We start from the raw sequence: 12120 nt of genomic DNA, 5'->3' as shown, positions 1-12120 counted from the left end.
TTACATCGTATCAAGCCGGCTCACCGCGTCTCCGGATAGCTGTTGAGGATAGAAAGGGAGAGGCTCTCAGTCCAATTGGGGAAAATTAGGGTTCTCGGATATCGCTGCCAGTCCTTGAAAGCAAACTTATGGCATTAATGGCGATGACCACGATCGGCCCAAGAGTTCCATTTCAACGAATTAGAGCTCCTCGGGTAGTTTTTTCCTTTTTTGTTCCCGAAATTTTGATTAGAATGAGGAGTCATGTGCTTTCTTTTTCTCAAAAAACCCCAATGTTTAGCGCTCATTGTGTTGTCTGTGTTTTTCTTGGCTAAAAAAGATTCTTTTTTGGTCTTGCCTGCTCGTTTCTTATGTTCATTTCGCATATCTGAATCAATTGAAGACAACTTTTCTAGAATTATGACTTACAAGAAGTAATTTTAAATGATAGAGAGGCCAATTACTTGTCTCGATTACGCTTGCTATTTCAATTGACAATTGATTTATAACCGATCATCGAAGAGTGATGAGTTCTTCTGCTTGTGTATGTCATCTATTACGATGACTGTTTTAGTTTTCAAGTTTTTGATGTAGTTAAGAAGAAGCTCATTTATATAGATATGCAATTCTGGATTTCAGGTGATGGTTTTGATGCGTGCAGAAACAAGTGTTTCTTTCAATAAAACTGTCGATAATGTTGCTATTGGTAATGCATGGGAAGGTCCATACCAGAGGTAAATTCCAGATTTTATTCACTATTAGTTACTGGGTATTTCTTCTTTTTCCGTTTCATTTCTCCCATCTAACTTAAAATGCTAATGAGTCTCCGACTTCCCTGGTTAATGGAATTGTAGGTAGAGTTGGTGATTTCTAGAGGATTTGCATCATTTTGTTTTTTTTGTTGGTAGCAACTACTTTTAATAGATAATGACTAGATCACCCATACCATAGCCTCCATTCTGATTTCCTTTTATTCAGTTTCCTAACATCCAGATAGAGCCTTCATATCAACTCTTGTTGCTTCTGTGTCATGTGGCTCTCCTCCAATTTTGTCCAATTCTTTTACAGAAATTTCCTTGGTTGTTGACTGGGATTTTCTTTTTCTTTGGCCCCTAAAATTTTTCTGTTTTTCTTTAAGTTGGGATGTTGGGAGCTATTTTATTTAATTCTACAAAATGTTCTCATTTTGCGTTTTATGGGTTTATTTGGCTGAATATTGATTGATGGTGTTTCTAGGTTTTAAACAATGTATTATCATTTTATGAAATTCCTACTGAGGTTTAAAATACCGGCACCAAATCCCGCACTATCTTTCCATCAAAATGGTACGTATCACTGCGGTACAAGTATCGATGGTACATGCTGAAACTGACTGATTCTAAAAATTTAAAAAATGATCAATACTGACTAGTGCAACAAGTATGGTACCACAAGTGCAGATTGGTATGAAGTGGTATGGCTGGTACATACTTGTAGTGCCAACACCCATACCAAAATCAGTTTTGCACTTGAATGGTACCATCTCGTTTTGGGTTTTTGAAACCATGTTTGTGACTTTTTAAGCTGCAAAAGCATTATGCAATAACTTGTTATTATGTTAGGAGTAGGCAGTGTCAACATATACGCAAGCATGTAAGGTGAAATACCTCTGTAATTTAGCAGCATTTATGCTGCTAGAAGCTGATGATATTTGATAAGGTCATCCTGTTTCTTTTTTCTTTTTTTTTTTTAACATATAATTTAGATCATAACTAGGAAGAATTTAATGAGAAACAATTCTATTAAACGGAGGAGTGGTACAATTTGAGGTTAAAGGGATGGAGAATTGGTTGAGATGGTATATCATGTGCAAAGAAAATCTAGGGAAGCCCTAATTAGAAAGGATGCTAAATCTAAGTCGAAGAGTGTGGGAGGAAAAGAAGAAAAGCTTAATTATCTAGTAGAATTTATTAATAAGGATTTAGAAAATTTTGAAGAAATACCAAAGGTATATCTTGATAGCAATTATTGAAAAAAAAGGGCATATAAAGCCAACTCCAAATATTAGCATAAAAATTGATGCTTATGGTTATAATTTTGATAGAATACATATGATTATATTTGCAATAATTGGAAGATGGTTTGATGCTTATCATAAATGGAACATTTTTGATAATTTGTACTTTGTTCCCTCCTGCTTTTTTTTAGGATGAAGAATGAACCTTGCTTACTGTTTTTATTGATGAGAATTTTCTTGCTGATATAATATAGAGGTAGATCTTCTCAATTCCATATATGATTGGCATGATGGCCATGATTGGACGGATTGGGGCCTATGAAACATCATAAGGCTTGCCACCCACGTATTGCATTGGATCCATTCAATCATGGCCGCTATGCCGAGTATGGACAGCTTTATCCGATGAGTAGACCTCTCTAGTCCATGTCAATACTAGAGAGGACCCTAGTTATAATATATGCCCAATCATGTCTACCCCTCTGCCTTGCTGTTCTTAGTAGCTAGGGTGGTGGTGAGGTCGAGGTTGGAGCTAGGATCCCTAAGGAGGGTTGCCCATCATATCTTTCCTCAGCCTTGCCATTCTGAGTATCTTCAATCGAGGACAGGGTCAGGACTAGGGCCTTCAAGGAGCCCCCTACATTTGCCAAATACGTTGGTACCTTACCCTTGATCTTCTTCCCCTGAACTCCTTTATCTTCTTCAAGGGGTTTTTTGAGGCAAGAGCATTGTTTGCCGATCCCTTGCTTTTGAACTTCGCCGAATCTGCTATAGCCATCAATTAGGACATTCATATTCATAAATAAACCAAACTAAATAAGGACCTGACTTTGCACATAATTTGGTAGGGCATGATATGCGAGAGCTGAGAGGTCTATCCGTTGTTTGATTTGGCTTATTTTTGGATGTGAATTTCCTTAGAAGTGGCTATGGCAAAACCAAAGAAGCTCAAGAATAAGGGATTGGTAGCCATTGCTCCTACTTTGATAGCATCTTAGAAGAAGACATAAGAAATTCAAGAGCAAGATGATCAAGTGCAAGGCTGCAAAGAATTCGGCAAATTTGGGATCCTCCTTGCAGGCCCCAACCCTAGCCTTATCCTTAATTGCCACCCTAATTGCTAAGAATAGCAAAGTGTAGGCAGATACGAAAGGACAGATATTACTTTTTGGAATTATGTGGGTCCGAATATGATAGGGCATATATTGCATTAGACTAGGTGACACACCTCTTGTTTTTCTTGTGTTTCTGAGTTGGACTTTCTATATCGGACTTGATCCTGGCTTTCTTCTAATTTAAAGTAAAAGATTCATGTACTAATGAGAGGGAAGTAATTCATTATTTTATATACAAATGAATCTTGACTTTTTTTCCTTTCGGTTGACATAGAGAATGATCATAAAACTTCTTCTTCTCTTCTCATATTTTCCTGGTCCTTTTTAGATGACTGAAGAATCCATTTGGTCTGCTTAGAAAGTGTCCTCATGATCCTAAACACCTTCTCAAAGTCCCAACTATTCCTTCTTTCCTTCTACTTAATGAACAAGATGAATTTGCCTTGGATCTTCCCATCCATAAAAAGAAAAAAAAACATATACAGATCCCCAAATATATAGATTCTTTTTCATTTAGTTTCTAGCTTGTTAGCCCAGGCTGATGCCTTTTATTTCTTTTCCCAGATTGTAGAGGGTCTGCCCTTCTTCTTATCAAGAAATATATATATATATATATATATATGTATATATATATTATGTGTGTGTGGGTGTGTGTGTGTGTGTGTGTGTGTGTGTACATATATATAATGTATATATATAATATATATACATGTATATATATACATATATATACATGTATATATAACATATATATACATGTATATATATATATCATGTATATATACATATATACATGTATATATATATATATATATATATATATATATATATGTGTGTGTGTGTGTGTGTGTGTGTGTGTGTGTGTGTGTGTGTGTACATACACATGTATATATATGTGTATGTATACATATATATATATATGTGTGTGTGTGTGTGTACATATATATATATGTATTTATATATGTGTATATATGTGTGTGTGTGTGTGTGTGTGTAGACACACACCCACAAACATACGCGCGCACACATGCATATGCACACACTTAGGTTTGAACTTATAAATCTTTATAATATTGCTAGGGGTTGTTGTTTTATGAATTCTTTGAGCTTATAGGCAAGGTGGAATTGAGAACAAAGATATTGCTAGGGTGGATTATATTTGTGAGCTTGTATAGGCATTCTTGTCAGATGCTGAACTCCTTTTCCCAGTATCCATTATAATTGTTGCTCTCCTGTCTCTCTTCCTTTTGCTGTAATTGAAAATATGCAGTACCCTTCTTTCCTTCCTTGACTATAGGAATAGATGGGGCTGTGAAAATGTCATTTGGATGGAAGTGGTAATAAAGAAAAAAAGAAGGTGAAATTTTGCATCCAATTGAAATTGATGATGCCAAAGTATTTATTTACCTTTCCTTCTTTAAATTAGGTTCTGACCATAGAAGATACATGAATTTCATGATATAGCAGTTATGTTGCATTTATTCTATAACAAAGAAATTCATGGATGACAGAAAATGGATGTGCCATGGCTATGTCATGGTAAGCAATTTTACGACTATGGGCAGTAAAATCAATTGCTTCCTTCTCTTCCACTTGTTTCTAGATGCAGTTATGTGCATCTGTACAGTCTCCAACTGAATGAAGCTATTCCTTTATTATTTCCAGGTTATTATTTTCTTGTGGAAGAGACTATATGTCTTTGTCCTGGCCCACATTTGCGACTGGTTCAGGTGAACTCGACCTCCGACTCAACTCTGGAGACTTCATTCTCCACTAATGCAGGTTATTGGCTATAAATGAATAGTAATGTGATATACTGGTATATCAAATTAACTATAAATAATTTATGGTTTTAGGTTTAGAAGCATCAATTACAGATCAAAAGAAGAATGACTTGTCATTGGACAACGTTAAGATAGTTGTCGAGTCACGTGATGATGATAAGATTCATGTGAGCCTGTCACCTGAACTCTTGATTTCAGTAGGCATGCTAATGTTCAACAATATTGCATTTTCCAAAGTTGCCCTATTCATTTCCAGACAATATGTTTCCAGCAACTTTCATTACTCTAAATAGCAATCTTCTCCTCATGTGTAATATTGAATGCTCAATTTGCATTACAACTTTCTTGAAGTATATTGTGCTTCCTTGTTTGATAGCATCTTGATATTTTGCTTTACTCAATGCAAGTTGCTACTCAGGATATTGCTATCTGAAAAATCATTATACAAAGGAGATTAGTGGATAATGCTTACATGGAGTGGCATGTCGGTCAATTCCTGTAACTTGGGGTGATTGTTTGGAAACAGTGAAGTGCATAAGTCGTCTACAAAGGAAGATGCAATTCAAATTGCTCGACATATCTGACTTGACAGGTTATGTTAGAAAGCATACTGAAGCCTCTATTCATAAAACTCCAGTTTTGTGTAGATAGAAGATACATTCAAGAGGTGGATATCAAGTGTATCTCTACCATTGCTGGAAAAAATATATATAAAAAAAATATATATATATATATATATATATATATATAAGCGGCCTGGTTATCTCTTATAGAAATCAGATATCATTTTTTTGGATGAGGTTCTTTTTTGTTCTTTCTGTCTACTATGACATAGTTCATTATCCTATTATCAGGTAAGAGTGGACTTGACTGGAGAGGAGACACAAAAGGCATTTGACGATATTTTGACAAATTTGGCCCGTACTGCACCACCTATTCCAGGGTTTCGTAGAACGAAAGGAGGTAAGATTTTATTTGTAAAAGGTAATTTTTGGTAGATATGCTGTGGCAACTTCCAATTTGCTATAAGCTCGTGATTTTTATTTTTTTATTCAATGTATTTGATCTTTTTCTCCGAGCATCTAGAGATGATATGATTTCTACATGTCCAAATTTGTCAAAGTCTGACTCAAGATTTTTTCCCCCTCAATGTTCGTGGGATGACTCAAGGAAAAACAACCAATGTAAGTGAACTCTGACTATCATGTGCAGTTATTTGTTACCCTATTTGTGCCTTTGGCTTTTAAATACTCCTGTATTTGAACTTCTAGAACGTGGTAACATCCTTTAATACTGTTTGTTGTTTATGAGCATAAGTTTTTCTACAATTGGGAAATAAAAAATAATGCTATCTGTTGGTGCAAAAATCTGCTTGCGCCGGAGAAGCTGGAGTCGGGGAAGTCGCGGTCGCCGCCGGGACCTGCAAAGGAAGTCTAAACCGGAGGTGGGGTTACTCCGGCAAGATCCTCCGACGCTCAAGTCAGTTCTCTGCCTCAACAAGAATGGAGTGCTCGAACAGAGAATTTAGCAGAGTTTTGAGCTGAAAAATGAGAGCTTAGAGAATAACGTATCTGGGTCTCCCTTTTTATAGGCGGAGGAGGTAACGGATTGATGGTGACGTTTGTAACCGTCTGGTAGTGGGCCGCCCATAGTCAGGAGGAATTTATTGCGAAGGGTAGTGGAGCGGAATTGTGGCTATCGCCGTAGCTCGCCACGTGGAATCAGTTGCGAAGAGTGGAGCAGCGTCTGTTGTCGTGACTTGCCAGCGGATGGGAGAATCGCCCGGTATCCATCGCAGGAAGTGGAGCAGGATCGTGGCCGTTATTGCGGCCTGCCATGGAGTAGTGGAGCTGCGCGGAATCCGTTGTAGGAAGTGGAGCAGGGCTGCGACTGTTACTGCGGCCTGTCAGGGGTGAAGGAGCTGCGCGGAATCCGCCGCAGGAAGTGGAGCAGGATCATGGTTGTTATTGTGACCTGCCAGGGGGCGCAGATCCATCGGCTGAAGTTTGGCTGCGGTCGGAGTCCGGCCTCTGTAGGGGTCCGGGCGGAGTCCTCCTTGCGGTTGGAGTCGTGGATGGAGCCCGGCTTCCGTGGGAGTCCGGGCGGAGCCCTCTCGGAGCTGAAGTTGCGGGCGGAACCCGGCTCCCGTAGGAGTCCGGGCGGAATCCCCTGCAATCAAAATCAGATGCGGAGTCCGGCTCCCGTAGGAGTCCGGACGAAGTCTGCTCGTAGCCGTTGGAGTCGAGGACGAAGCCCGGCTCTCGTAGAAGTCCGGGCGGAGTCTTCCTGCAATTAAAGTTAAAGGTGAAGTTCGGCTCCCGTAGGAGTCCGGACGGGGCTTACCAGCAGTTGACGTTTAGGACGGAGCCCGGCTCCCGTAGGAGTCCGGGCGGAGTCTACTTGAGGTCGAAGTTGTCGGCGGAGTCCGGCTCCCGTAGGAGTCCGGACGAAGTCTGTCTGCAGCCGTTGGAGTCGAGGACGAAGCCCGGCTCCCGTAGGAGTCCGGGCGGAGTCTTCCTGCAATTAAAGTTAAAGGCGAAGTCCGGCTCCCGTAGGAGTCCGGACGGGGCTTACCAGCAGTTGACGTTGAGGACGGAGCCCGGCTCCCGTAGGAGTCCGAGCGAAGTCTACTTGAGGTCGAAGTTGTCGGCGGAGTCCGGACGAAGTCTGTCTGCAGCCGTTGGAGTCGAGGACGAAGCCCGGCTCCCGTAGGAGTCCGGGCGGAGTCTTCATGGAGCTGATTCTGCTGAGGGCTTCGGCTGTGGGTATTTTATACCCAACACCAGTCTCCCTACTTCCGAGTTTGAATTTTGAACGAAGGAAGTATAGAGAGATGGGTACGGTCGAAGCCGCCCCCTCGGATCCCGCGCACTGCTGCCCCCAGATATTTTGGGCATTAATTGCGCGCGTGCCGGAGTCTTTTCGAATTGGGACGGTACGAAGGGACTCTTCGAAATTCTCGCAGGAACGCTGGCCCAGGTACGGTGCAATAATGGCCCTGCCAACCGCCAGCCACTTTTAGCCGCCTGTCAGGGGGAGTGGGACACATGTCGGATGCGGGCTGGCTTGGGGGGATTCGCGATCATTATGGCGCCGGATTTCAGGGTCTATTTAAATCCGTCCTCCCACCTTTAGGTGCCCTACTCCGTTCCTGAGTTCTTACCAGCGTCTGCCTTCTCTTCGAGAGCCCTATTTCAGTGGGCGTCTTCTCGAGCCGTAGACGTCTTCTGTTTTCGTCCCTCAGGTCCCTCAGAGCGATATAGGTTAGTTCCAGCACCGCCAACCTTCTTCTCACCACCTAGGGACTTCTTTTCTGTCATTATCTTTTTGCATCCCTCCGAGTAAGCTTCCTGTGGCCTCTCGTTCCCCCTTCTGTCCGTCTTCTTAGGGTCCTTTAGAGCCCCCCTTCGAAACTACTCGAAATATCTTCCGGCTCTTCTGCTCCCTGCAGTTCCGGGAGTTCTTCTGCCTCAAACCCCCAGGTCCCCGTCTCTGCAGACGAACCCACGTCTGGGGCTGGGCTCCGCCCGATTTTCACGTCGGGCGCCATTCCGTGTTCCCTGACCTCGGAGGAACTCCTTTTGATAAGGGTTTAGTACGGAGTTCCTCCGGAGTACGACCTGGAGCTGCCTGGCCCTTCTGACCGGGCCAGCACTCCTCCTCCCGGTCGTTTTTGTTTGTACCAGGAAGCGTTCCGTGCCGGACTCCGGCTTCCGCTTCCTTCCTTTGTCGTTGCCCTCTTCCGTTTCTTGGACATCTCCTTGGCTTCCGTGGCCCCGAATTCTTTTAGATTTTTGATAGGATTTCTCTCCCTCTGCCACGTAGTCGAGGTCCAGCCGTCCCTCTCCTTGTTTAGGCACTTCTATACCTTCAAGCGCCATCCTTCGGCGAAGGACTGGTGGTACTTCTCCCCCCAGTTCGGCAAGAAGGGGTTGCTGAAAGGCGCCCCTTCTTCGATCTACAATTGGAAGGGGAAATACCTCTTCGTCCACTGCCCGACCCTGAAACTGGGCCTGCTCCCTTGGGGCTCTCTGAGGGATTCTGTCCGCCGGGCTTCCAGCCTGGGGGAGGACGACCTCCAGGCCGCCCAGAAGCTTCTAGCTTATTCCGCTCCTTCCCTTCCCAATCTTCTGAGGGAGCAGTTTCTTTTCAACATTGGCCTGAGTCTCCAGGATCCAGCGAGTATTCATCTTTTACCTTATCTTCTCTTTTCATGCCTTCCTCCTCCTCTTCCTTCTCTCTCTCTTTCCCCTCTGTTTCTTTCTTTCTCTCTTCTTTCTTTTCTCTCTTCTTTTTTTTTTGACTGATTGGTTTGCTTCTTTTTCTTCTTTCCTTTTTTCTCTCTCTTTTTCTTCTCTTCTTTTGTTTTGTTTTTTTTTTTTTTTTTTTTTTAGGAATGGATGCCGAAGCAGTGCGGATGCTCGCCAGGGGCATGAGGGCCCACAAGAGAAAGGGCGCTGCGACCTCCGGATCGGCGAAGAGGGCCAGGGCGGAGGAGACGAGCTTAGCTGCACCCGTCCAGGCGGCCCCGGCCATCGACATTCCCTCGGATGCCGAGCCAACGGCCCCTCGGGCCTCCTCGAGGAGTCCGCTGACTGGGGCCCCCGCTCCGGGGGTTCGCCCTACGGAGGCGCCCGCCGCGGGGAAAAGAAGGAAATCGGTGGCCCGCAAGGCGAGTAGCCGTCGAAATGCTGCGGACGAGTCCCTCTGCTCCGAAGAGGGGTCGGAGAATCCCTTCAACGATAAGGACCTGATCAGGCGGCTGATCGACGGCTGCATTCTGCCTGACGTCGTGGAGAGGATCGACTGCGCCGATCCTGAGCAGCGGGCTTGGGATTCTTTGGTGTCCTTCCTTGAGGTAAGCGACTCTTCATTTACATGGCTATTTGGCCTTTGTTCTGATTCCCTAGCCGTCCTTGCAGATTGGGCACCAGCTCCTCGCCTATATCGAGGCGGTGAGCCGCACGAGGAGGGACATCCTCCAAGCAAAGACGGCCGAAGTAGCCGCCCTCCAGGAGGCCCTGGAAAGGGAGAAGAAAGCCCGGGAGGAGGAGAGGCAGAACTTGGAGGAATCGACGAAGAAGGCGGAGGCCGAGGTCGCCCACTTAGTCGAGCAACCTCCGATCCTGGTCTCGGAGGCCAGAGCCCTTGCGGTGGAGGAATTCAAGGCCTCCGCAGAGATGAGGGACCTGAATGTCCAGTTCGGCCAGGAAGCGTTCATTAAGGGGTTCGAGCTCTGCCAAGAGAAGGTGGCCAGAAAATTCTCAGAGCTCGACCTCAGCTTCCTAGGCGAGGAGTCTGAGGACGAGGCCGGCCCTCGTCAGCCGCCACTGCCGTCGCAGCCCCCGCGCCGAGTTCTCCACCCCCCGCCCCTGAGGTCTGAGACCTCCGATCTTGTACCTTTACTTCGTCGTAATTTTTCTTTTCCGTTTGTCTTTAAAAATCATTCAATCAATAAAGTTGAATTTTTTGTTGCGGACGGCTTCTCCTTCCCCCTCCCTCCTCTCTGCTTTTCTTCTTGCAATAAGTCACGCTTTGACGCTTTTGCCTTCCGATAGCAGTGCCCTGCAGAAGCGCTCCCCCTGCCCCTGGGGGTCCCGCTGAAATCGACGATCCAGCGGCTGAAGAAGGAAGTCCTTCACCTGACAAAGAAGTTGAAGAAGACGGAAGGCGAGCTCCGCAAATCGAGAGAAGGTCACTCTGAAGCCACCGCTGAGGCCACCCACTTTCAGAGTCTCCATGTGAAGGGGATCGTGGAGTATAGCCGGAGGAAGGCGAACTTCGCAAAGGAACTCGAGGAATGTAAGAAGAGCGCCAGCGACCGAATTTGGGCCCAGGCCGCCAGGATCAGTGCCCTCAAGGTGGAACTGTCAGCTGCGAAGGGGAAGATCGGCCAGCTGGAAGGAAATTCATTCCGGCTCTTGGCCCGGGTCGATGATGAACAGAGGTGGTCGCAGAAGGTCTCCGACCTTCAGCAGCAGCTTCAGGATGTCGAGGTGAGCCACGACGTGCAGCGGGCTAGCTGGCGCAGGCAGGTGGAAGAGTATAAAGGGAGATTCAGGACGGCGGCCGACGAAGTCATCCGTCTCCAGAGGCAGCTGGCTAACAGGGCACAGCTTACTTCCGTCCAAGATTCTGAAGAGCTCCAAGCCCTAAGAGGCATCGTTGAGGGGATTTCTGTCTCCCTCGGGGAAAAGACAGCCGAGCTGCAACAAGTGAAGATCCAACTGGCACTCGAGCGGCGGGCCGTCGCGGACGCGGAGGCGGAATCCGAGGTCTTGAGAAAGAGGCGTCGAGAGGCGGAGGCTGAGAGCCAGCAACTTCGTCGGGCGCTCCAGGATGCGCTGCGGAAGAGGGAAGAGCTAGAAGAAGAATTGAGAATCTAAGACAGTCCTGGTTAAGAGACGGAGTAGATAATTCTAGGTCGGAGGGAGCAGGGCCTCCTTAGAGCTCTTTTTGTCTTTCTGTCTTTTCATGTATTTACTTGTTGTCGTTTTGCCTTTCTTTCCTTGGCCTTCCGAGCTTTGTAGTGTGTATATCGAAAATGGAATAAAAAAAAAAGTGTTTTGTGTTACCTCGTCCGCGCGTTGTACTAAATTGCTGCCCGCCGAACCTTTCTTGTCCTTTGACTTGTCTGATGTAGACGTCGTTAGGGGGCGCCCGGTCGTCGATGCGTTAGCTCGTCTTTCTTGTCGTACATGGCCGCGAGCCTGAGCTTGGCCGTCCGGGCTCCGCATTATTTCGGGGATGTCGTTGTCTTCCTAACCAGTGTCGAAAGTCTTTTTAGCGGCCGGAGGTGTTCGGTAGGAGCTCTCCGTTTCAGTTGGGACGAAGTTCTTTAGGTCTTTTGGTGTGGTTCATCCTTCGTCCGTTCCCGCCGTAGTCCGTCATCCTTCCTTTTTAATTTTCCTCCTCTTCTCGGAGTGAAGGCCTTCCCCGCTTTTCGCAGGGTTGCATAGGAGCGAGGAGGTGCCAATGAGGGGCTTTTCTTTTCACCCGATCTTGTTGGGGCGGTCGGGCTTCGCCACCATCAGCTCTTGCTGCAGATGTCATGGGTGGAACCCGGCTCCCGTAGGAGTCCGGGTGAAGTCTTCCTTGGCGTCGTGGACGGAACCCGGCTCCCGTAGGAGTCCGGGTGAAGTCTTCCTTGGCGTCGTGGACAGAACCCGGCTCCCGTAGGAGTCCGGGTGAAGTCTTCCTTGGCGTCGTGGATGGAATCCCGGCTTCCGTAGGAGTCCGGGTGAGT

General features: G+C 45.8%; 1 protein-coding gene across 1 annotated transcript; it reads left to right on the top strand.

Moving 5' to 3' along the window:
• Positions 1 to 15: 15 nt before the first annotated feature.
• LOC105035340 (uncharacterized) lies at positions 16 to 5837 on the top strand (the record flags this gene model as incomplete). The annotated part of the gene is given in 5 exon segments (XM_073251388.1): positions 16 to 194; positions 619 to 713; positions 4756 to 4820; positions 4947 to 5041; positions 5729 to 5837. Coding segments are annotated over 5 exon segments (430 nt in total), but the record flags the coding sequence as incomplete, so codon positions are not given.
• Between the last annotated feature and the right edge of the window lie 6283 nt (positions 5838 to 12120).

The sequence above is a fragment of the Elaeis guineensis genome, chromosome 1 (genome assembly GCF_000442705.2).
Source record: "Elaeis guineensis isolate ETL-2024a chromosome 1, EG11, whole genome shotgun sequence".
Lineage (NCBI taxonomy): Eukaryota > Viridiplantae > Streptophyta > Magnoliopsida > Arecales > Arecaceae > Elaeis > Elaeis guineensis.
This window is presented reverse-complemented; position numbering and strand designations above follow the sequence as displayed.